Source organism: Entelurus aequoreus, linkage group LG07, assembly GCF_033978785.1.
Source record: "Entelurus aequoreus isolate RoL-2023_Sb linkage group LG07, RoL_Eaeq_v1.1, whole genome shotgun sequence".
Classification (NCBI taxonomy): Eukaryota; Metazoa; Chordata; class Actinopteri; order Syngnathiformes; family Syngnathidae; genus Entelurus; species Entelurus aequoreus.
In genome coordinates this window covers 28306311-28331997 of record NC_084737.1, presented here as the reverse complement: position 1 = coordinate 28331997, position 25687 = coordinate 28306311, and the positions used below count along the sequence as shown (strand labels likewise).

The following is a 25687-nucleotide window of genomic DNA, read 5'->3' as shown; positions in this document are numbered from 1 at the left end:
TTTCCCCCTTCCCATGGTTGGAAAAACAAAGTTATGTTCATGTCTCGCTATAAAATAATGCTAGCAAGGAAGACCAGATGTTTTGGTCAGATCTTACGGGGTTCCCTGTGACATTTTGTATGCTAACAAATGGCGTGAATGCTCAAATATTTGCTTGCAACTTAATGCATAATTAGCCGAGAGACAGCTCTTTTTGAAAACACTCCTAGCTTGAGGTACCACTGTATAATAACTTAAATGGATTAAAGAGTGCAAAATCCTCTAAACCAATTTTCCTACTCAGTCCTAACATGTGGGATATTAATGACTAATAGTTTATGAGGATGTTTGGAGTAAACTTCAATCCAAGCAACTGGGTTAAACTACACACAAGTAAAATACTAAGAAAGGCTTGATAGAGAACCTTATACCGTATTTTCCGCACTATAAGGCGCACCTTCAATGAATGGCATATTTCAAAACTTTGTTCATATATAAGGCGCACCGGATTATAAGGCGCACCTATGCATCCATTAGATGGAGCTGCACTAAAGGGAATGTCAACAAAACAGTCAGATAGGTCAGTCAAACTTTATTAATATATTACAAACCAGCGTTATAACAACTCTGTTCACTCCCAAAATGAATAAACAGCTGATTTACTCGTGTTACGGTAAATCAAACGTGCAATCACAAAATAGTAACACTCAAAATAATGCAGAGCAATAACAATATCAATAACTCAACGTTGCTCGAACGTTAATGTCACACAACACAACACACAAAACAAACATTTAAAGCTCACTTTCTGAATTTATTCCTTATCCACAAATCCCTCGAATTCTTCTTCTTCAGTGTCCGAATTAAATAGTTGGCCGAATACGGCATCCAAAATGTCCGTCTCGTCGAAGTCATTAATGGAGTCAGTGTCGCTGCTGTTGTCCAGCAGTTCAGTGACAATTCCTGCCTTCCTGAAAGCTCGGACCACAGTTGAGACTGATATATCAGCCCAGGCATTTACGATCCACTGGCAGATAGTGGCGTATGTCGTCCGGCGCTGTCTCCTTGTCTTGGTGAAAGTGTGTTCGCCTTCTGTCATCCACTGTTCCCACACAGTTCGCAGTCTAGCTTTGAATGCCCTGTTGACACCAATATCCAGCGGCTGGAGTTCTTTTGTCAATCCACCCGGCTGCTCTATTCCAGTGTTCTACTGCGTGACTGATTGCCTTGAGTTTGAACTCTGCGTCGTAAGCGTGTCTCTTAGTAGGAGCCATTTTGGGGTCTTTACAGAAACACACAAATGGAAATGAAACGTCATATCCCAGCATGCACCGCACGCTTGTTATTCTACGGGGAAAAAGAAGTTGGCGGATGTTTACCGTAGTTGCGAGACCTAAACTTTATGAAAATGAATTTTAGGTTTGTTGTGGCTCAATATTGGTCCATATATAAGGCGCACCGGATTATAAGGCGCATTGTCAGCTTTTGAGAACATTTTTGGTTTTTAGATGCGCCTTATAGTGCGGAAAATACGGTACTGTGTTGCTCTCTTCTTAGATCCAAGGAGGTCCAGCTGACATTCTGGGACATTTGACAGTGGTGGGTCATAAACCCATCATCATCTAGAGTATTATGAACTGTTAGTGGTTGTTATTATATTCCTCGCGCCAAAAAAGACTGTGGCTGCCATGCCAATGGAAAGGTTGGAGCGAGTGTTGGACACGTAACGTAATAATACCGTCACGTCCTTGCTGACATCAATTCAAAGGTTATCGTTTCCCGAGATAGTGTATTGTAATGCACTCCTCTTGCATCAGATAATATTGCTGTCTGTCTGATTGCAAAGTGCAGTGCAGCTCATATTGTCAATAAGTCTTTAAAACTCAGCAGAAGCCAATGAAAATGAAAAGCCTCTGCGGGGGAGCGGGAGGGTAGTTTTAGTGTGCATGCAAGCAAGTGTATTCCTGGTATAGTTTGGTTCATGTTGAAATTCCCGGGTTGGCAGTTTATTGAATGTAAATCAGGCTGGTTTAGAGGCTGGGACGGGGAGGGCTACTAATGTAATAGCAGCCCCCAGATGGAGAGCTGCTCTCCTGCTTCCAAAGCCAGGTTTTGTTTCAATCTGCTACTTTTTCCAAGCTGTCTCTTGCTATTGTTTTACTTAGTAGTATTCTATCTTTATTTGTCGTTATTTATATTTTCTGAATAAATTATGTGATAATGTTCATCAGTCAACTCATTGGTGTTAATTTTCAATCCATCAAGATAAAAAAAAAATCAAAATAAATTACAGGATGTTATTTATGGAGTTTGCTCATTTTCCTCGACTGATGTACTAACATCATGTGGTTTATTTTTGTTTTTACATACCGTATTTCCTTGAATTGCTGCCGGGAATATAGTATTCGTCTGCTTAGAATTACAGCCGGGTCAAACTCGTTTCGCAAAATAATTAGCGCATGCTTAGCATTACCGCCGGTTCAGGATTAACGCCGGGTCAAACTCGTTTCACAAAATATAATTTTTATTAGCGCATGTTTACAATTTCCGTCGGGTCAAACTCGTTTCGCAAAATAATTAGCATATGCCTAGAATTTCCGCCGGGTCACGCTCGTTACGTCACGAGTGACACTTCCCCTGTCATCATGTACAAAATGGAGGAGGCTGATTTCAGTTATTTGAAATCGCATAAATGGAAGAAGATACAGAGCTATTCAGTAGGATTTAAGGTCCAAACTATTGAATATTGTAGCGGCTGGCTACCGTGTGATGTTACCAAAAGTTGCCTTACGGGTCAGTCCTCGAGGGCGAGGACTTTTTGTATGGGGGGGGGGGATGTAGCGGCTGGCTACCAGGTGTTAGCCAATGGCTTTGGCTGGGGGGCGGGACTTCTGGGGAAGTTAGAGGGAAGTGACGTTGTTGATAAGAAGTAGGAGTTCGAGTTTTGCCGGGAAAAAAGATAGACACATATTGGAGCTGTTGTGTGGTTACATTTCATCTTGTATAATAAAGACAAGACAAACCAAGAAGTCTATGAGCTGGGATTATTACAATATGCTAAAAAGAACAGTAAGCAGCTATGTTTTATTAATATACCGTAGCTGCGTGTGTCAAATATGAGTCATTAAATGACTCCCGCCTCCTGGTGGTAGAGGGTGCTAGTGATCCTTCTTGCGACTACCGGTACTCGGCTGCAGAAGAAGAGTGAGCAGCGATCGTTTATTTTTTCCTCTCGCTTGCACTTTTAACATGGAGGATTACATATCTAAAATAAAACCGTTTTCTAAACTGGACATTCAATCGAAGCAGGAGGTAATAAAGAAAGATGTCCATCGAGACAGAGAGACTTTTAAAACTGAAGAAAGATAAGGAAGACTTCTATAAACAAGTTATCGATGCTTTTGATCAGAAGGAGCTGCACATGGACTTCATTTATAAGTAAAGGTAAGACCATAATAACGTTTTTTTGTATTAAATGTGCTTTTCATGATGGTGTCTGTGATGTATAAGAATATATATAAGAACTATATAATAATATATATATATATACCGTATAACAATATAAGAACTACACTACCCAGCATGCAACGGTAGTGACGAGTATGCGCGGTAGCCCCGTAAAGTGTTGTTATGAGCACGCTGTGAAAGTAAACGTCAAGAACTCAGCCAACACGCCTCGTCTGCATTATTTATAAATAGACAGACAACACAGTATCCTTACATCACACTCCAATTTATAAGCGCAGGCCTAAATTTACCGCATGCATTTGGTAAGCGCAGGAGTGAGAAGAGGTTTTAAATTAATTAGCCCATGCTTGCCTTTACCGCATGCCTTTGGTAAGCGCAGGAGTGAGAAGAGGTTTTAAATTAATTAGCGCCCCGGCTGCAATTCAAGGAAATACGGCATGTAGCATAATCTACAAAGATACAAAGAATTGCTATTGCAACATCTAGTGGACACATGTAGAACAGCAGTTTATTTCATTCAAAAATGTTGGCTCATTTTTATACTTAACAAACTCATCCTGCGGGCCGGATAAAACCTGTTCGCGGGCCGTGTGTTTGACACCCCTGCTCTAGAATGTGAGGAAAGTTGCATCTTTCACTGTTTACATGAGAACAGTCCTGTCTGTAAACATTTGTGTTTTTACTAAACGATTAAAATTTTTAATAAGATTGTTCACAAATTTGTTGTGGATGGATTTGGATTAATCATGATTAAATCCAATTCATATTCAATCTGTATTGTGTTTAATTTTGGATGAGCACAAAGACGCAAGAAAGAGGGGACTGTCAACCTCTCCAGGATTTTGCGATGCTGCAAACTCAACCAGTCCCACATTTTTTCCATATACCGCAACTTCCCAGCACATTTTGGCTTATCGACGTCATTTTCGTCAATGTAATTTGTCTCTGAGCGGCGCCAAAAATGCACATGTCAGTGGTCTAATCAAAACTTATGTTTATTTTGTGTTGACGAAGTAAAACAACATGTAACAATATATCAACTTTTTATTGCTCAAACAACACAATTGTTGTCCTCCTGCGTAGCTCAGACCTACTTTTGGTACCTGTCTACAACGCTAATTAAGCCTTCTGGGTAATATGTGTTTATATATTGATTTAACCATATATTTATCCAGGTTAAAGCATTTAGTAACATATTTGATTTGTAATGCTGACGGAGCAAAGAGGGGAGATGTTGAAGTCTGGTGATAACCCCTCATCCTCTTTCATTTGACATGTAACAAATTATTTTAACATGCGGGGATAAATGTGTTGAAATAAGCATAAAATAAACATGAACAATGTGTGGAACTTGTGAACAGAGCAGACTGTGAATAGTAATGAAGCCTTTTGTGGTGTTTCTTTTTGTAACTACAATTAGTACCATTATTATTAAGAGAGTACAGTAATTTGACAATGAGCTGCGAATGTCATGATCCTGGGTCCGGATCATGTTTGTTTTGTGTTTTCTGTTAGTTTTGGACTTCCTTGGTTGTTTTGTGCACTTCAGGAGTTTGTTTTGGTTGTCATGGTCACTCTTTGTGTGCACCTGTCTCTGATTAGTGCTCGCCCGCTCACCTGCTTCCCGAGCGCTAATCAGAGACGTTATTTAAGTTGCCTTTTCCGGTCACTCATTGTAGCTCCGTTGTTTGCTCCATGCAACTATTACGTTTGACTTTCCTAATTCTTGCTTCTGTGTTTCCTGTGCTAAGTTTTGCCTTAGCTTCCACGTGCAATCGGCACGCATCCTTTTTGCTTGTTTTCGGTTTGTCTATGATTTATGAGAATAAATCATCTCCTACCTCACGCTGTCGTCCGGAGTAGTCCGTGTAGCATTGGAGGAACGATCCCGCAGCAAGCTGCAACCCCAACCGTGACAGAACGGAGCTACCAGAAGAGTTCCTTCGCCATGGACTCCAAGGAGGTGAATAAAGGTACGAGGAGGTTGTTAAAGGCGAGGGAGGACATCGCTACACTCCAGTACCGGACGCGTCAGCGAGGACGGAAGTCGCTTCGCTACCGGGACGCGCCGCTCCCTCAGACGCCTCCTCCGGCACACAGCATGCCTCAAGCAGCCCACTCTTCCCCTCTGTTGTTTGGTAATCCCGTGTCCAGTTTTGCTAAACAATTTTTAGATTGGGCTGCAAGCCAAATTAACTCTGACAACAACTCCACTTTGAATGACGTCACTAAACCGGCGCGCGAAGATGACGTCACTCCGCCGGCGTCTCCAAGGGAAGTCACTGATAAAAATTTTCTTTTTTTGCCTTCTGTCTCCCTTGGTCAGCCACTTCCTAAAGACTTTATGCCAAAAATAAAGCATAATCAGAACAGTTTTTTGAACACTAGGTCTTGTAAATCCCAGTCACCTGATTTTTGGACTCCGCCCCTAAAGACTCATGCCCTGCCCAAGTCAGTGACTTTTTCCTCTCATCCTCCCAAAAGACCTCAGGGGGGGGATGGGAAAAGACATTTTGGACAATTTAGAGGGGAGGACTTTTCCCCCCGCCTGACCTCCCGCCACCCACCCTTAAAGACTGTTCCGGAGCGCGTCTGGTATCCGCCCCTTGAGGGGGGGGCTGGGGCGGGGAGCTGTGCTTGTGGGGCTGCTCGGCTGCGCCCAGCCAGGCAGCAACCTCCATCCCGGCCGCCACCACCAGTCTTTCGGCCTGCCAAGCCGCAACCTCCAGCCCGTCCTCCACCACCAGTCCGTCGGCATGCCAAGCCGCAACCCCCAGCTAGACCACCTCTGCCATGCTCATGGCTAACCTCAGCCCGGGTGGGCCTGCAGACGCCACCAGCATCTCCGGTGGGCCTGCAGACGCCACCAGCATCTCCGGTGGGCCTGCAGACGCCACCAGCATCTCCGGTGGGCCTGCAGACGCCACCAGCATCTCCGGTGGGCCTGCGGACGCCACCAGCATCTCCGGTGGGCCTGCAGGCGCCACCATCTCCAGTTCCTGTACCTGCTCCTCGGCTGGCACCCGTACCTGCTCCTCGGCTGGCACCCGTACCTGCTCCTCGGCTGGCACCCGTACCTGCTCCTCGGCTGGCACCCGTACCTGCTCCTCGGCTGGCACCCGTACCTGCACCTCGGCTGGCACCCGTACCTGCACCCCGGCAGGCACCCGTACCTGCACCCCGGCAGGCACCCGTACCTGCACCCCGGCAGGCACCTGTACCTGCACCTCGCCAGACGCCTGCACCTGCACCTCGCCAGACGCCTGCACCTGCACCTCGACAGACGCCTGCACCTGCACCTCGGCAGACGCCTGCACCTGCTCCCCGGCAGACGCCTGCACCTGCACCCCGGCAGACGCCTGCACCTGCACCCCGGCAGACGCCTGCTCCTCGCCAAGCGCCAGTACCTGCTCCTCGCCAGGCACCTGTACGGGCGTCCAAGCTTGCCATGAAGGCGTCGAGTCGTCCGCCTCGCCGTCCGCCACGGATGTGGCCGCTCCCTGGTCGCCCGCCTCTTCTGCTGCAGCGGCGTTCCACTCGCCGCCGCCACTTGACTTTGCCTCGGTGGATTCGGGGACACTTGGCCTGGCGACCCACCTCCAAGCCCTCCCTCCGCCCGCCCGTGACTTTTGACCCTGCTTGTTTCTTTTTTTTTTATGGACATCTGGTATCTGTCCTTGAGGAGGGGGTTCTGTCATGATCCTGGGTCCGGATCATGTTTGTTTTGTGTTTTCTGTTAGTTTTGGACTTCCTTGGTTGTTTTGTGCACTTCAGGAGTTTGTTTTGGTTGTCATGGTCACTCTTTGTGTGCACATGTCTCTGATTAGTGCTCGCCCGCTCACCTGCTTCCCGAGCGCTAATCAGAGACATTATTTAAGTTGCCTTTTCCGGTCACTCATTGTAGCTCCGTTGTTTGCTCCATGCAACTGTTACGTTTGACTTTCCTAATTCTTGCTTCTGTGTTTCCTGTGCTAAATTTTGCCTTAGCTTCCACGTGCAATCGGCACGCATCCTTTTTGCTTGTTTTCGGTTTGTCTATGATTTATGAGAATAAATCATCTCCTACCTCACGCTGTCGTCCGGAGTAGTCCGTGTAGCATTGGAGGAACGATCCCGCAGCAAGCTGCAACCCCAACCGTGACAGCGAGTATGTGTGTTCAATGCCGTCGAGTGTCTACTTTTGAGTCTGTGTGACATACAACCAGTCAAACATCAATACAGTATTTAAAACATTGTACCTAAAACATTGATAACAAATTCGTAAAATCACCAGTTGACTAAACGCTATTGAAAATATAAGCCTCAAGACGTTTTAACTTTTGCCGCAATTCAGTCATTTGTGACCTGTGAAATCCTGGACGGACTTGACTCCACTTTTTACTGACACATATGATGGTATAAATGTTCTTTTTACTAGTTTCAAAGAAATCGTTGAAGATTTTTTTGCTGCCTTGTCTGACGTCATGTCACTTTTTACAGTCAGTACGTTTCTATGTACTAAATTAGTCTGATTTGTCAAATAATTTATTCTATTTTTTTTACATGTAAAGTTCTAGTTTCCATGCTCTTATCTCTAATGTGACTAATGTGTGCCTCTCGTACACTAGGAGGGGATTGAGATCATTTCAGCTTGTTTAGCTGTTTAGATGTAAATACACTAGAAGAAGATAATGCTACATGCTAATAAGCTAGCGCTAGTGATTTTAAAGTACAGCTTTCCACTGCTTTTTGATATTGTTGGTAATGTTTAATGTGTTTTAATGTGTTAATCCTTCATTCCGCACTCCATCCAGTTGTATAATCACTCGCCATACAGCAATAGATGATATCTGTCTATTACCTGACCGCTTCTATGTTAGCTACCTCTCTTTGTTTATAATGTCTATTTTATGCTGGATCTACTCTCTATTTTATGCTGCAGCTGTTAAATATACTGTAATATTGTACATGGTAATTGGGATTTTTTATATATTCTATATATTATATAAAAATATAATCTAATATAATAATATAATATGTCAGTATATATCATATACTGTATATATAATATGTAAATATTACATATACTATGCTACTACTACCTGCAATATCCTTTCCATCCTTACCCTTTCCATCCTTTGTAACTGAGCTACTGTGTGGAACAATTTCCCTTGGGGATGAATAAAGTTTGTCTAAGTAAAAGTATATACTTGTGGTTCTTAGGATCATCAAAGACATACAAAAAGATCGCTTTTTTAGTTAAATGATTTCGGAGGTTTCTGTTCAGCAGTTCTGTCAAACAGATGCACTCGGGTCATTACACATTATTAAAGTGTCTTCTTTGGGAACATTCTGATACTTATTAAACAAATAAGTAGGTTTCGATTTTGTCATGTACTTAAAAAATCTGACCTATTTCAGCTTCCTATAGCTGTACTTTGTGCTTGTTTGATTTGTGAAATGGAACCAAACACCACTACTGCTTGCGTTGGATTGGTGAAACAGAGTCATGTGACAGTGCCTGCCGGAAGCAGGGTCGCTAAAAATAAGGATACGTCTTTGCAAGCCTTAATCGATAATTACAAGTAAATGTAACAATCGGAATGAAACTCAATGTAACGGAGAAAATGTAGCTTTTCTTTTTCTCAAAAATAGTCAAGTAAAAGTAAAAAGTATGTTACCGTATTTTCTGGACTATAAGGCGCACTTCAAATCCTTTTTTCCCCCCTCAAAATTCGACAGTGCGCCTAATAACCCGGTGCGCCTAATGTATGGAATAATTCAGGTTTTGCTCACCAACCTCGAAGCAATTTTATTTGGTACATGGTGTAATGAAAAGTGTGACCAGTAGATGGCAGTCAAACATAAGAGATATGTGGTAAGAGGTATGATGACAATATCACTCAAGTAAACAACACCAACATTTTATATGTTCCATTGAAAATATAGAACATTAAACACGGCGCTCAAAAATCTATCAAAATGTTTTAGTACAATTTTGGTAAGCTATGAAGCCGCTCCGATTGGTGGATTGTCAGCGCATTAAACATACAAGTATTATTATGGTGTGTGTATAAGGTAAGACATATTATCTGGCGTTTTGTTTCGCAATAATATGCAAAAGAAATTTTTCTTACCTGCTGATCTGTATTTGGGATCTTCATAAATCTTGAAAAATTGCGCAGTCCACCTTTGTAGTCCGTACCGATGACGTAGTCGATAGGTTTCTTCTTTTTGTCTATCTTCTTGTTATGGGACATTCATCCTCCGCTGTTGCCGTTTCTAATTTAAAGTAGTGTAAAGTTCTTACTTATATCTGTCAGTAAACTTGCCATGAAAGCGCTAAAACATACTGGTGTAGTGAGTTTATATTATTCACCCAAGGAACTTTAGTTATTAGAGTTCTGGTCGGACGCTTTTTCACGGCCTTGTTGTTGTTTCCGGATGAGGAGATGCTGCTCCGTTATTGATTTAAGTGAAGTCTGAATGTCATTTGAACAGTTAGCTCCATCTTTTGACACTTCTTCCACTCCCGTTCTTGCACGCTACACCGCTACAGCAAAGATGACGGGGAGAATACGCTGCCGAATGTGAGCCACGTAAATAAGACCACCCACGAAACGCCGCATCCTGAAGCGACTGTCAGAAAGCGTCTTGAAGATGATCTGTAAAACATAATCTATGCAACATTTTGACCAAAGAACCACTATTACATGTTATGCAGAACACAATGCAGAACACAAAGGAGTGTTTTCAATTTATAAAAAAAATATGACTCCTTTAGTGCGCCCTATGAAAAAAGATCGTAAATAGACCATTCATCGGCAGTGCGCCTTATAATCCGGTGTGCCCTATGGTCCGGAAAATACAGTACATTAAAACTACTCAGACAATTACTATTTAATCCAAAAGTTACTTTAGAGTTTTAGAGTTTAGAGTTTGAGTTTATTTCGAACATGCAAGCATACAACATGATACATCACAATTTCCAGTTTCTCTTTTCAACATGTTCGAAAAGGAGTAGGAAGAAGCAGAGCTTATTTAATCCTACCCCTTTTCTTTACATAACAGTTGCTGAAACTTTTTTATTCACTTCCCGTTCTCAATTTATTCACAATAAACTCCATAGGTAATCACAATAAAAATAAATAAATAAATAATAGTAAGAATTTAATAATAATAATTGGTGAAGAAAGTCATATTTCATATGATGAGATAAGTAAGATTACTTTAAGAATGAATGAATGGATGGATGAAATAAATTGAGAATGTTTGTCATGGTTCTTCTTCTTTGTACTTTGTAAACACTTTAAGTTTGAAGAGTTTCTTGAAGTGGATCATATTAGTACATTGTTTGATTGCTTTGCTTAATCCATTCCATAATTTAATTCCACATACTGATATGCTGAAGGTCTTAAGTGTTGTACGTGCGTACAAATGTTTTAAATTACATTTTTCTCTAAGATTATATTTCTCCTCTTTTGTTGAGAAGAATTGTTGTATATTCTTGGGTAGCAGGTTATAGTTTGCTTTGTGCATAATTTTAGCTGTTTGCAAATTCACTATGTCGTGGAATTTCAGTATCTTTGATTCAATAAATAAAGGATTTGTATGTTCTCTATATCCAACATTATGTATTATTCTAATTGATCTTTTTTGTAACACCGTTAATGAATGAAGTGTACTTTTGTAATTATTTCCCCATATTTCTACACAGTAGCTCAGATATGGTAACACTAGTGAGCAGTAGAGAATATGAAGTGATTTTTTGTCTAGAACATGTTTTGCTTTATTCATTATTGACGTGTTTCTTGCTACTTTATGTTGTATATTTTTTACGTGAGATTTCCAGTTCAATTTATCACCAATCATTATACCTAGAAATTTGGTTTCATTTACTCTTTCAATTTCTATTCCGTCTATTTGTATTTGTGTTTTACTTTCTCTTCTACTGTTACCAAATAGCATTATTTTAGTTTTACTAAGATTCAACGATAGTCTGTTTTTGTCAAACCATCTTTTTAATTTGTTAATTTCTTCTGTTATTATTTGTATTATCTCCTGTGTGTTCTCTCCTGAACAAAACGCTGTTGTATCATCCGCAAATAATACTAACTTTAAATCTTTTGTAACTTTACAAATGTCATTTATATAGAGATTGCATAATTTAGGTCCTAATATTGATCCCTGAGGTACACCACAGGATATATTTAGCGTTGTAGACATGTGTTCGCCTAGCTTCACGTATTGTTTCCTGTTCGTTAGATAACTTCTTATCCAGTTTAAGACTAACCCTCTGATGCCATATCGTTCTAGTTTTTTGATTAAAATATTGTGATTAATTGTGTCAAATGCTTTAGTTAGATCCATAAAAACTGCTGCTGCACATTTTTTACTGTCTATTGCATTGGTAATTTCTTCTGTAATTTCAATTAAAGCCATTGAAGTTGAGACATTAGCTCTGTATCCATATTGGTTCTCTTTGAGTATTCTATTTCTATTCATGAAACTCTCTAATCTGTTATTAAACAGTTTTTCAATGATTTTAGAAAATTGTGGAAGTAAAGAAACAGGTCTATAATTTGTAAATTGATGTTTATCTCCAGTCTTATAAATTGGTGCAACTTTAGCTATTTTCATTTTGTTTGGGAATGTACCTGTTTGAAATGATAGATTACTAATATACATTAACGGTCCTGAGATCTCTTCAATAACCTTTTTTATCGTTTCCATATCAATTCCGTTACAATCAGATTTACATTTTTTTGCAATTGTAACTATTTCCTCCTGTGTCACATTACTGAGGAACATGGAGTTGGGATTTCGCTCTATGGTATCATTGTAGTCCTCAATTGGAACTGGGTCTGGAATCCTTTCTTCCAATTTTGGTCCAATATTTACAAAATAATTATTGAAGCTTTCAACTACTTCCTTTATGTTGTCATTGTTTTTATTTCCGTCTAAAAAGTATTGAGGGTAGTCCCTCTTTGTGCCATTTTTAATAATGCTATTGAGGATGCCCCATGTTGCTCTCATATTATTTTTGTTCCTGTCCAATAATTCACTGTAATATTCTTTTCTACATGATCGTAGTATGTCTGTTAACTTGTTTTTATACTTTTTGTACTTAATTTCTGCCTCTATAGTTCTTTGTGCTATAAATTCTCTATATAGGGTATTCTTCTTCTTACAAGCATTTTTTAGTCCTTTTGTCATCCATGGTTGATTATTCTTTCTCTGTTTATTACTGAGTTGTATCCATGGACAATGTTTGTCATAAAGTATTATGAACTTGTTTAAGAAATGTTCATATGCTTCATCAACCTCTTTTTCCTTGTACACATTGTCCCAATCTTGCTTTTGTAGCTCAATTTTGAAAGCAGTCATCCTCTTCTCTGTGCACAGTCTTCGAAATGTCCTTTTGTCTTCCATGTTCTTCTTGTAGTGTCCATCATATATTGTAAAAACTGGCAGATGATCACTAACGTCGGTTATAAGTAGACCACTTGTAGTGTTATTGTCAAACTCATTGGTAAAAATATTATCAATAAGCGTGGCACAGTGTGCTGTGATTCTGCTTGGCTTTATGATTTTTGGATATAAACTGATGCTGTACATTGTATCAATGAAGTCATCAATAGACTTTTGCTTGTTAGGGTTCAATAAGTCAATATTAAAGTCACCACATAAGAACATTATTCTTTGACCATTATCCATGTAAGTAGCCTTGATCCATTCTTCAGATGTTTCTATACTTGACTTAGGTGATCTATATATACAACTGATGAAAATGTTTTTGCTTTTTTCCTGACATATTTCAATGGTTATACATTCTAAGATATTATCTATAGCAAATGACATGTTTTTTACCACTTTGTAGTTCAGGTTCTTCATCACGTACACAGCTACTCCTCCTCCATTTTTGTTGGTTCTGTTGATGTAGTTTAGTTCATATCCCTCCAGATCAAAATCTATTCCTTTTTTATCATCAATCCATGTTTCTGTGACAGCGATCACTTTGAATGGTTCGTTGATGTGTTCCAAAAAGTTCTTAATGTTGTTGTAGTTTGCATACAAGCTTCTGCTATTAAAATGAATAATTGACAATTTGTTATCGCATGTAATGTTGCTATTATATTGATCATCTGTATAATAAAAACAATTATTACTGATGTGGGAGAAAAAATTTGTATCTGGATCTATATCATTTTCCAAATCCTGGTTTTTGTAATCTTTGTTGCAGAAATTTTTTAGTTCCATATTTTCTTGTTCAACAATCTTTGATGTTGTTTCAATAATCTCAATACGTGTAGGAGGATGCAATCCTGAATGTAGGTCCTCTTGTTTAGTTGTCCCTTGGAACATAGTAGTGTTGATGCTGAATTTGGGTGTTTGTTTTCTGTCAGAGTCCATTATCATCGTTGTTTTGGTAGCTGTGTAAACTTTAAAAATTGTCCAGGTCCTTGATGTCATGGACAACAATTACTCTTGCTTCTGGACCTCCATTCAGCTTGATGTAGATTTTACAGTTGGTGCTCCAAGTTCCCTGGATTTTTCCCTGCTTTCTCAAGTCGCGTGCTTTCTTGGCGATTCCAGCATTGCGTTTTGTGAGATGCTCATTCATGTACACATTTGTTCCCTTCAGCTTCTTTCCCTGTCTCAGCAATGCCATTTTAGATTTTCTGTTTACGAGTTTCACGAGCACGACTGGAGTGGCGTTGTTGTTTCTTCCGTTCAGTGGGATGCATGTTTCGATGGTATTAATGTCAATTTCAATTTCCTTTGATTGCAGAAAGAATTGCTGTTCTGCTGAGATCATATCCATTTGATCTGGTTCACCTTCATTATTCACAGCTTTCGCATAGGATCTTGGTTTAATTCGGTGCCCAGTCACGATGATATCATTCATTCGTTTGTCCTGATCCATTTCATCTATGATATTCCTCAACATGTTGTTGTCTTCTTGAAGGGTCTTCATTTGTTTGCCCATTTCAGTGGCTTCATTATTTCTTCTGTTGTTCTGAGATTGCAGATTTTCTATATTTTCCTGCAGACTTTTCACATCTTATTTGTGTTCTGTTGTTACTTTTCTCAGATATTCTTTCAATTCTTTCATTTCTTCTTTCATTTCTTTCATTTCTTTTTTCATTTCTTTCATTTCTTCTTTTATTTCTTTCATTTCTTTCATTTCTTTTTTCATTTCTTTCATTTCTTCTTTCATTTCTTTCATTTCTTTCATTTCTTTTTTCATTTCTTTCATTTCATTTCTTTTTTCATTTCTTTCATTTCTTCTTTCATTTCTTCAAGTTTTTGTAGTATCACTTCTTGATTCCCATCATGTCCTGTGTCCAACCTCAAATCTTGTTCCCAGTTGTGTTCTGTAACAGCTGACCCCGAAGGTTTCGGGGTTTCCATCTTTCCTTTACCTTTTCGCATCGCGGCAGTCACTGACGTCAATGCCTCTTGCTTGTGTCTTAACGGCAGTTGCTTCTTTAGCGACTTGCGGCACTTTAACTTGTTTTTTCCAACAATTTCGTATCTTGCGCCGTTCAGAGATCAATTTGAGGTGTCAGCCTGTCAACTTATATCACTCTGCGACGTCGGGATCACTTTAAAACAGCTGTAAACTCGCTGTAGCTTTTGGTTGCTAGGCAACCGCTTTGAACTGCGGCAAGGCGCCTTCGGCTTGAGGCTAACGGCTCTCCCAACTCGCCTTCTTTCAGCGTATCAGTGCCTCTCAACTGACCAAAATCAGATTGAAGATGCCAGGGTACTCTCCTGTGGCTGTGATCGCAAATCAGTGGTCAAAATCTTCAGATTTAACAAAAAACTCCGGTAGCAAGAGCGGAGCCTTTCTCTTTTGCGTCCTTTCTCATTGACAGGAAGTGACGTCTTTACTCCGTTACATTTACTTTAGTAAATGTAACGGAGTAAATGTATTGCGTTACTACCCACCTCTGGGTGGGAGGGATTATCTTGGCAAAGAAAAAATGCTCACTAAAACAGATTTAGACAGATTTGTGAACAATATTTGGAAGGAATAGGTCTTTTGTATAAAGTAAAAGTTTGAAATCTTTTGAGTTCAACTCATGAAAAAAGAGAGCAAAAACAAAAGTATTGCGTTTCAGTGTACTTGCACAAACTGCCCAAAATGTTTTTAAATCATGTTAATAGTGTTATTTAATAATGATGGATTAATTCACATTAAAGCCTTGATTTTGACATACCTTCTTTTGAACTTTGAAGGTAAACACAGGAGTTGCAGCTCCATATTGAAACACTACGCTTTGAAAGCCTCCTCTTCCACCATCCGCTGCATAACCCGCAGAGCACCTTGTATCGTTTCCACCGGAGGAGGTGAACTCTACGTTCTCTGCTCGCAGTGTTTTGGTTAAAATGGGTCAGCAGATGTTAGAAACAGAGGGGGAGGTGGTGGAGGAGGAAGAAAAACAGCCAAAGCAAACTGTTTGCTCTGCAGTGTGGGTTGAGCAATGGAGAGAAGTGTGGGAGACAGTGAAGCACAAAGACTTCACAACATCTACTATACTGTACTGTATGTTCTAAACCAGGGATATTCAACTAAAAGGATTTGAGTGCCACATTTCCAGAAAGCCAAGGTCCAAAAGGGCGGACTTTTCCCTTCACTGTTAGTCCTATTTTGTTAATTCCGGAGAACCAGCATTCTTTACAGTAGACATTTGATTTTGGTCTGTTTATTTTGTCAGTGTTACAGAAATGCTCTGCTGTTTTTAAGGACCTTCTGCAAAAAGCTAGTCAAAGCTCATCTCTATGACAGCACTTAAAGAATCTGAAAAAAATCTGAGTTTCTCACAAGTTTTTAGAACCGAACTTACGGGCGACCAGTTGTATAGTCCAAATGATGAAAAAAAGAGGACCTAAAATGGAACCTTGAAGGACACTCCTAGTATAACTAAAGATGTTGAACAAATGACTATTGACTACATGTGAAGCAAACAAGCTACAGCAACACTTTAGTTTCAAAATCCCATTACGAAAAAACATTAAAATGGCAAATAGTAGAAGACTTACTGGGGTGCCTGTCATGAATAGAATAGAATAGAATAGAAAGTACTTTATTGATCCCTGAGGGAAATTTAGCACCACAGTTCGCTCACAATAAACAATAAACACTTAGGTATTTTTTACATGTAAATAATTTAAATACAGTCTATTTATTATACAGCATTATTCACATGTGAATAATATAAATACAGTCTATTTTACATTCAAGTACAGTCAAAAAGGAACATATGCATTATACCAGGGGTGCTCACACTTTTTCTGCAGGCGAGCTACTTTTCAATTGATCAAGTCGCGGGGATCTACCTCATTCATATATATAATTTATATTTACTTATTTATGAAATATATGTTTTTGTTAACAAGTTAAAGGTGTTTAATGATAATGCAAGCATGTTTAACACATATAGTTAATATTGTTAATAAATTAAAGGTGTTTAATGATAATACAAGAATGTTTAATACATATAGTTAATATTGTTAATAAATGATAAATGGGTTATACTTGTATAGCGCTTTTCTACCTTCAAGGTACTCAAAGCGCTTTGACAGTATTTCCACATTTACCCATTCACACACACATTCACACACTGATGGCGGGAGCTGCCATGCAAGGCGCTAACCAGCAGCCATCAGAGGCAAAGGGTGAAGTGTCTTGCCCAAGGACACAACGGACGTGACTAGGAAGGTAGAAGGTGGGGATTGAACCCCAGCAACACTCCGATTGCTGGCACAGCCACTCTACCCACTTCGCCACGCCGTCCCTAACAAGTTAAAGGTGTTTAAAGATAATGCAAGCATGTTTAACACATATAGTTAATATTGTTAACAAGTTAAAGGTGTTAGATGATAATACAAGCATTTTTAACACATATAGTTAATATTGTTAACAAGTTAAAGGTGTTTAAAGATAATACAAGCATGTTTAACACATATAGTTAATATTGTTAACAAGTTAAAGGTGTTTAAAGATAATACAAGCATGTTTAACACATATAGTTAATATTGTTAACAAGTTAAAGGTGTTTAAAGATAATGCAAGCATGTTTAACACATATAGTTCAATCAATCAATCAATCAATGTTTATTTATATAGCCCTAAATCACAAGAGCTGTACAAGCCACAACGACATCCTCGGTACAGAGCCCACATACGGGCAAGGAAAACTCACCCCAGTGGGACGTCAATGTGAATGACTATGAGAAACCTTGGAGAGGACCGCATATGTGGGTAACCCCCCCCCCCCCTCTAGGGGAGACCGAAAGCAATGGATGTCGAGTGGGTCTGACATAATATTGTGAAAGTCCAACACATCAGCGAAAGTCCAGTCCATAGTGGGGCCAGCAGGAACCATCCCGAGCGGAGACGGGTCAGCAGCGTAGAAATGTCCCCATCTGATGGACAGGCTAGCGGTCCATATTGTTAACAAGTTAAAGGTGTTTAAAGATAATGCAAGCATGTTTAACACATATAGATTCCTTTCTTTCATGAAGACAAGAATATAAGTTGGTGTATTACCTGATTCTGATGACTTGCATTGATAGGAATCAGACAGTGGTGCTGATAACGTCCGCATTTTCAAATGTAGGAGAAAAAAAGTCCTCTTTTCTGTCCAATACCACATGAAAGTGGTTGGTTTTTGGCATCTTATTTGTCCAGCTTCCGTACTCCTTTGTATACACTTTACAAGAAATACATTGGCGGCAAACTCCGTAGCTTGCTAGCTTGTGCACGCCAGCTTTCTGAGACTCTTATGTTGTTAGCGCAGGCAGCATGAAGCAGCGCTTTTATTGTGCAACTGTGCAGTATTTCTTTGGAGTTTTGACGACAGGTACAGCGCCAGATTCTGTTGAAATAAAAAGAGTTTCTCGCCTTCCTGTCGGTAATTTTTTCTTAATAATGAGCTGGCAGCAGCCAGCGTCATCTCAGAAGACCCTCGGGTGCAGTGAATGTCAATCAAGTGACGAAAGTGCTGTCATAGTGAAGATTTATGATCGCTCATTTTTAGGACTATTTTTTTTTAATGCCTGGCTGGGGATCGACTGACACACCCTCCGCGATCGACCGGTAGATCGCGATCGACGTAATGAGCACCCCTGCATTATACAGTCTGATGGCTGTCGGTATGAAGGACTTCCTGTGTCGTTCCGTGTTGCATTTTGGGAGTCTCAGCCTTCCACTGAACGTGTTCATTCTCCCCGCAAGGTCCGAGTGTAGTGGATGGGAGGTGTTGTCCATAATGACTTGGAGCTTTGCTAGACTTCTCCTCTCTGACACCACCGCCAGAGAGTCGTTTCTGGCCCTTCTTACCAGCTTGTCCAGCCTGTTTGCGTCCCCCGCTCTCAGTTCGCTGCCCCAGCAGGCCATGGCGTAGAAGAAGGCGCCCGCCACCACCGACTCGTAGAACATCTTCAACATCTTTGTACAGACGTCTCCCTTTCCCTCGACAGCCACGAGAACCTCCGTTAGTTTGGACACCAGTATTTTTGGTTTGCAAACAAGGTCAAAATGTAATTTCAATGTGTTTACAGCGGTCCAAGTTGCTCTAGTAGTTTTAGGAATTTGCTTAAAAAATGTTTGTCTCCCAAGTTTTGAACGGAACTCGCAGGAACCGGCATGGTGTCATTCCTCGGCCGCCAGTGGAATTGCCCTGTTCTAAACTGACACTAATACGGAAATTAAGTACAATTCAATTAACCTACACCTGAATTAAGTAGTTATAAATTGTTGCTGTATGAATAAAATGGCTTTATTTTAGATTTACAGTAGATTAAACCATGTGGTAGTAGCACAGAAACTTGAGTGTTTGTTTGTGAATATTTTCCAGGCTTGCACAACAAGGTGAACCAGTGTCCCGTCAATGAACATGGCTGCTTGGACGTCGATGTCTGCCTCCCTATGAGTAAACTGTGTGACGGAGTACCAGACTGCTCCGATGGCTGGGATGAGGGCCCCCACTGTAGAGGTAATGTACATACATACATACATATATACACTTTCTTAAACACATCATAAAATTTAGAATCGATAAGGCAAGCTGTCCTTAGTCTGAAAAAGACACAGCAATTCGTGTTCTGGAACAAAATGCTGCCCTCATGTCTTCCCATTCAAAGCTATAATCTCTTTCCACTAATTTCCTCTATTAGGCCCTTTAATGAGTTAGCTCGCTTTGGCCTGGACGCTCACAATGAAAGTCGTCTTTCTAGGGAAAAAAGCCATTAATTTATCAATCAACCTAGTTCTTCGCTACAATTTTTCAAACCCTGTGAGAATGATGGATGTTCAACATTAATTCTACTGAAGAAGAATCTCGTCAAATTATCTTCTATTAATTGTAGACAATAGAAGAATGGCAGCTTGAACATATTGGGGCCATGGTACTGTATCTCTTTGTTTGTTTCAGTATTATTTTACGCCCTCTTCATTTTCCCTCAGGCTCCCCCTACAGTTTTGTAGTGTAATTAATTTTTTGTCATGCATACAATACATTTTGTGGTAAATACATTATTTCTGTTAGAACACTAAGTCTTGAAATGCTCTCAATTGTAATGTTAGCACTGGTATTAATAATTGTTAGCGCTGGTCTACCATCGCCATGGTGACTATAGAGATGCTATTCTTGAATCACCCAAATGATAAGTTGGGGATCAACGTGACTTTAAATGTAAAGATAATGATAATATAAATAAATATTATAGCTTTAAAGTCTCAATGTTCTACTTGTGTGTTAATTGGGGGTGTCCCGATACGTTTTCACTTCCGACACCATACCGATATTACTGCCTTGACTATTGGCTGATACCAATATCAATTCGATATGATGTCAACACAAATAATACATACTTTTGACTTATTATGTAGTGTGGAACGTTAGAAAAGACTTGATCGAGCGATTAGTTGCAATTACGTGGGTGCTGTATGATGGATATACAGTATATTGCGGCCTTCTGCGATAACGATAATTATCAAGGTATATTATTTGCTATATAAATGGAAACAGAACGGGTTTCAACAGCTTCTAATTTGGCTGCTGACGTATGTCATTTCTGGTTATATTATTTTCTCAAAATCTACTTGTTAACTTACTGTTAATATCTGGTTACGTTTCGTTGTAACGAACATGGTTTTATCTACACTTATGTTAAAATGTAATAAGCATTTATTTTTCTGTGATTTGGATACATTAGTTTTGGGTGACACCACAAATTTGGATATAGATCCAATACTTAGTAGTTACAGGGGCAGTATTGGTCATACCATTGCTTTTTCTGATGCTTAAAATTTTCAAGATCATTGAATAATTACATTTTTGATCACACATTTAAACATACAAAAACACAGAATGGGTGTTTATTACTATCAATTATTATTTGTTTCTATTATTTCCTACTATTGTTGCTGGTTAAATTATTATTAGCTATTTTTTTCCTTAAAGCCCCACTGTGTCAAAAGACTATTTTCATGAGCTTGTAAACCATAACAAAAACGACAAAATATCTTTTTGATAGTAAAAAATATAGATCTAACCACTGTGGTATCGACCTGATACTAACTTGGTATCATTACTGTCGGTATTTGTATCGATCTGACTTGTGGTTAGCGGTTAGCATATCCTTCTATGGTGTGTAGTGTAGCATGTTTCGCTATTGCTCATTCTCCAGTGATGATACTAATAACATAGTTTATTTTCCGCCATGAAGGTGAGGATTGCTGACTTCAAAGTGGCTTTGCACTGTGAAGGTACATTAGCCGCTAGCAAGAATGCTACTTTGCCTTGAAGACACATTTGTTTGTTTATTTCAGATTCGTAGAACACCGCTAGATTATGTCATCAACATGCATAATCACGATATAATGACTGTATTAAAAGCTCTATCGTCGCCCGAATTCATATCATTTATGAATTAAATTTGTCCTAGGCGGGTTGCCGTAATGTCAGGAGGTCACCTTTTGCCATTAAGTTGAATTTTCCAGTTTACAGCATATTTATACTATAAGTATTGTATTTACCACACATCAGCTGTTTGATTGTAACATGCATACAAGTAGTCGTTTTGCCTGACAAATTTGGAGATGTGGAAATTGCTGTGTAAAATCCATCCATCCATCCATTTTCTTCCGCTTATCCGAGGTCGGGTCGCGGGGGCAGCAGCCTAAGCAGGGAAGCCCAGACTTCCCTCTCCCCAGCCACTTCGTCCAGCTCTTTCCGGGGGATCCCGAGGCGTTCCCAGGCCAGCCGGGAGACATAGTCTTCCCAACGTGTCCTGGATCTTCCCCGTGGCCTCCTACCGGTCGGACGTGCCCTAAACACCTCCCTAGGGAGGCGTTCGGGTGGCATCCTGACCAGATGCCCGAACCACCTCATCTGGCTCCTCTCGATGTGGAGGAGCAGCGGCTTTACTTTGAGCTCCCCCCGGATGGCAGAGCTCCTCACCCTATCTCTAAGGGAGAGCCCTGCCACCCGGCGGAGGAAACTCATTTTGGCCGCTTGTACCCATGATCTTGTCCTTTCGGTCATAACCCAAAGCTCATGACCATAGGTGAGGATGGGAACGTAGATCGACCGGTAAATTGAGAGCTTTGCCTTCCGGCTCAGCTCCTTCTTCCCCACAACGGATCGATACAGCGTCCGCATTACTGAAGACGCCGCACCGATCCACCTGTCGATCTCACGATCCACTCTTCCCTCACTCGTGAACAAGACTCAGAGGTACTTGAACTCCTCCACTCGGGGCAGGGTCTCCTCCGCAACCCGGAGATGGCACTCCACCCTTTTCCGGGCGAGAACCATGGACTCGGACTTGGAGGTGCTGATTCTCATCCCAGTCGCTTCACACTCAGCTGCGAACCGATCCAGTGAGAGCTGATGATCCTGGCCAGATTAAGCCATCAGGACCACATCATCTGCAAAAAGCAGAGACCTAATCCTGCAGCCACCAAACCAGATCCCCTCAACGCCCTGACTGCGCCTTGAAATTCTGTCCATAAAAGTTATGTGTAAAATCGTTACCGCTAATTAATTTGCCATTTTGTTTATGGCAAAATCAATGTAATATAGCATCGAGCTAGCACATTTTGTGTTAGTTACTATAAATTGTTTTGAATCTCATAAGTCATATTGACATCATTTATTTATGTATGTTCAATTTTACAGTATTTTAAAGTAAATACTTTTTAAGGCTTTTAAATGGAGACTGCCTGTTATCTGTCTGCCAAGCCAACAAAAAGAGACGTTAGTGGCAATAGACCACAAACTAGGGATGATGTTTGATAAGAAATTATCGAGTTCGAGCCCATTATCGAATCCTCTTATCAGACCGATTCCTTATCGATTCTCTTACCGAATCCAGATACTTGTATATGGAAAAAAACACAATATTTGGTTTAACAAAAGCTCACTTTTATTTTATAAGAAAATAAATAAATAAAACAAATAAATAAATATTGCCTGTTGTTACCCCCCTAAAAAAATAAAAAATATTGACTGTTGTTACCCCCCTAAAAAAAATAATAAAAAAAATATATTGACTGTTGTTACCCAAAGTATATTAAGTGGGATTTTTTAGAAAAACAAATATATACAGTAACACAAAAACAACCTGTCTCTGTGATCACTATAGGTGTATAAATAATAATATAGTGTTAAAAAAAATCAGTCCCTTGGGCACAAAACTGAAAATAATACAGCTCTCCAAAAAGTGCACTTCTGCTGCTATTGGAACATACTAACTACACACACTATGACACTAAGAACACCACAGTCATCAATCAACAATTCTTCTTCCAAAAAATTTGCATGTCTGCTTTTTCAGGATCAAGTCTAGGGTGTCTGTTATTATGTCTGTAGCATTAGTATGTGGAATTAAATGATGGACTGGATTAAGTAATGAAGTTAAACATTGTACTGATATGATCCACTTTAAGAGGTTGTTCAAATTAATAGTGCTAACAAACAGAGGTGGGTAGTAACACGCTACATTTATTCCGTTACATCTACTTGAGTAACTTTTGGGATAAATTGTACTTCTAAACTACATCAACAGAACCAACAAAAATGGAGGAGGAGTAGCTGTGTATGTGATGAAGAACCTGAACTACAAAGTGGTAAAAAACATGTCATTTGCTATAGATAATATCTTAGAATGTATAACCATTGAAATATGTCAGGAAAAAAGCAAAAACATTTTCATCAGTTGTATATATAGATCACCTACGTCAAGTATAGAAACATTTGAAGAATGGATCAAGGCTACTTACATGGATAATGGTCAAAGAATAATGTTCTTATGTGGTGACTTTAATATTGACTTATTGAACCCTAACAAGCAAAAGTCTATTGATGACTTCATTGATACAATGTACAGCATCAGTTTATATCCAAAAATCACAAAGCCAAGTAGAATCACAGCACACTGTGCCACGCTTATTGATAATATTTTTACCAATGAGTTTGACAATAACACTACAAGTGGTCTACTTATTACCGACGTTAGTGATCATCTGCCAGTTTTTTACAATATATGATGGACACTACAAGAAGAAAATGGAAGACAAAAGGACATTTCGAAGACTGTGCACAGAGAAGAGGATGACTGCTTTCAAAATTGAGCTACAAAAGCAAGATTGGGACAATGTGTACAATGAAAAAGAGGTTGATGAAGCATATGAACATTTCTTAAACAAGTTCATAATACTTTATGACAAACATTGTCCATGGATACAACTTAGTAATAAACAGAGAAAGAATAACCAACCATGGATGACAAAAGGATTAAAAAATGCTTGTAAGAAGAAGAATACACTATATAGAGAATTTATAGCACAAAGAACTATAGAGGCAGAAATTAAGTACAAAAAGTATAAAAACAAGTTAACAGAAATACTACGATCATGTAGAAAAGAATATTACAGTGAATTATTGGACAGGAACAAAAATAATATGAGAGCAACATGGGGCATCCTCAATAGCATTATTAAAAATGGCACAAAGAGGGACTACCCTCAATACTTTTTAGACGGAAATAAAAACAATGACAACATAAAGGAAGTAGTTGAAAGCTTCAATAATTATTTTGTAAATATTGGACCAAAATTGGAAGAAAGGATTCCAGACCCAGTTCCAATTGAGGACTATAATGATACCATAGAGCGAAATCCCAACTCCATGTTCCTCAGTAATGTGACACAGGAGGAAATAGTTACAATCGTGAAAAAATGTAAATCTAAGACTTCAACTGATTGTAATGGAATTGATATGGATACGATAAAAAAGGTTATAGAAGAGATCTCAGGACCATTAATGTATATTAGTAACCTATCATTTCAAACAGGTACATTCCCAAACAAAATGAAAATAGCTAAAGTTGCACCAATTTATAAGACTGGAGATAAACATCAATTTACAAATTATAGACCTGTTTCTTTACTTCCACAATTTTCTAAAATCATTGAAAAACTGTTTAATAACAGATTAGAGAGTTTCATAAATAAAAATAGAATACTCGAAGAGAACCAATATGGATACAGAGCTAATATCTCAACTTCAATGGCTTTAATTGAAATTACAGAAGAAATTACCAATGCAATAGACAGTAAAAAATGTGCAGCGGCAGTTTTTATGGATCTAACTAAAGCATTTGACACAATTAATCACAATATTTTAATCAAAAAACTAGAACGGTATGGCATCAGAGGGTTAGTCTTAAACTGGATAAGAAGTTATCTAACGAACAGGAAACAATACGTGAAGCTAGGCGAACACATGTCTACAACGCTAAATATATCCTGTGGTGTACCTCAGGGATCAATACTAGGACCTAAATTATTCAATGTCTATATAAATGACATTTGTAAAGTTACAAAAGATTTAAAGTTAGTATTATTTGCGGATGATACAACAGCGTTTTGTTCAGGAGAGAACACACAGGAGATAATACAAATAATAACAGGAGAAATTAACAAATTAAAAAGATGGTTTGACAAAAACAGACTATCCTTGAATCTTAGTAAAACTAAAATAATGCTATTTGGTAATAGTAGAAGAGAAAGTCAAACACAAATACAAATAGACGGAATAGAAATTGAAAGAGTAAATGAAACCAAATTTCTAGGTATAATGATTGATGATAAATTGAACTGGAAAATCTCACGTAAAAAATATACAACATAAAGTAGCAAGAAACACGTCAATAATGAATAAAGCAAAACATGTTCTAGACA

The 25687-nt window shown here is 39.2% G+C and overlaps 1 protein-coding gene across 2 annotated transcripts in view; it reads left to right on the top strand.

Annotated features, from left to right (window-relative positions):
• The window catches only part of LOC133653629 (low-density lipoprotein receptor-related protein 1-like), a 223583-nt gene that overhangs the window by 68492 nt on the left and 129404 nt on the right, over positions 1 to 25687 (top strand). For both annotated transcript variants that reach the window (XM_062053123.1, XM_062053124.1), the window contains exon 3: positions 19296 to 19433. In XM_062053123.1, the coding sequence (XP_061909107.1) occupies positions 19296 to 19433 (138 nt within the window). The remainder of the gene's footprint in view (positions 1 to 19295; positions 19434 to 25687) is intronic.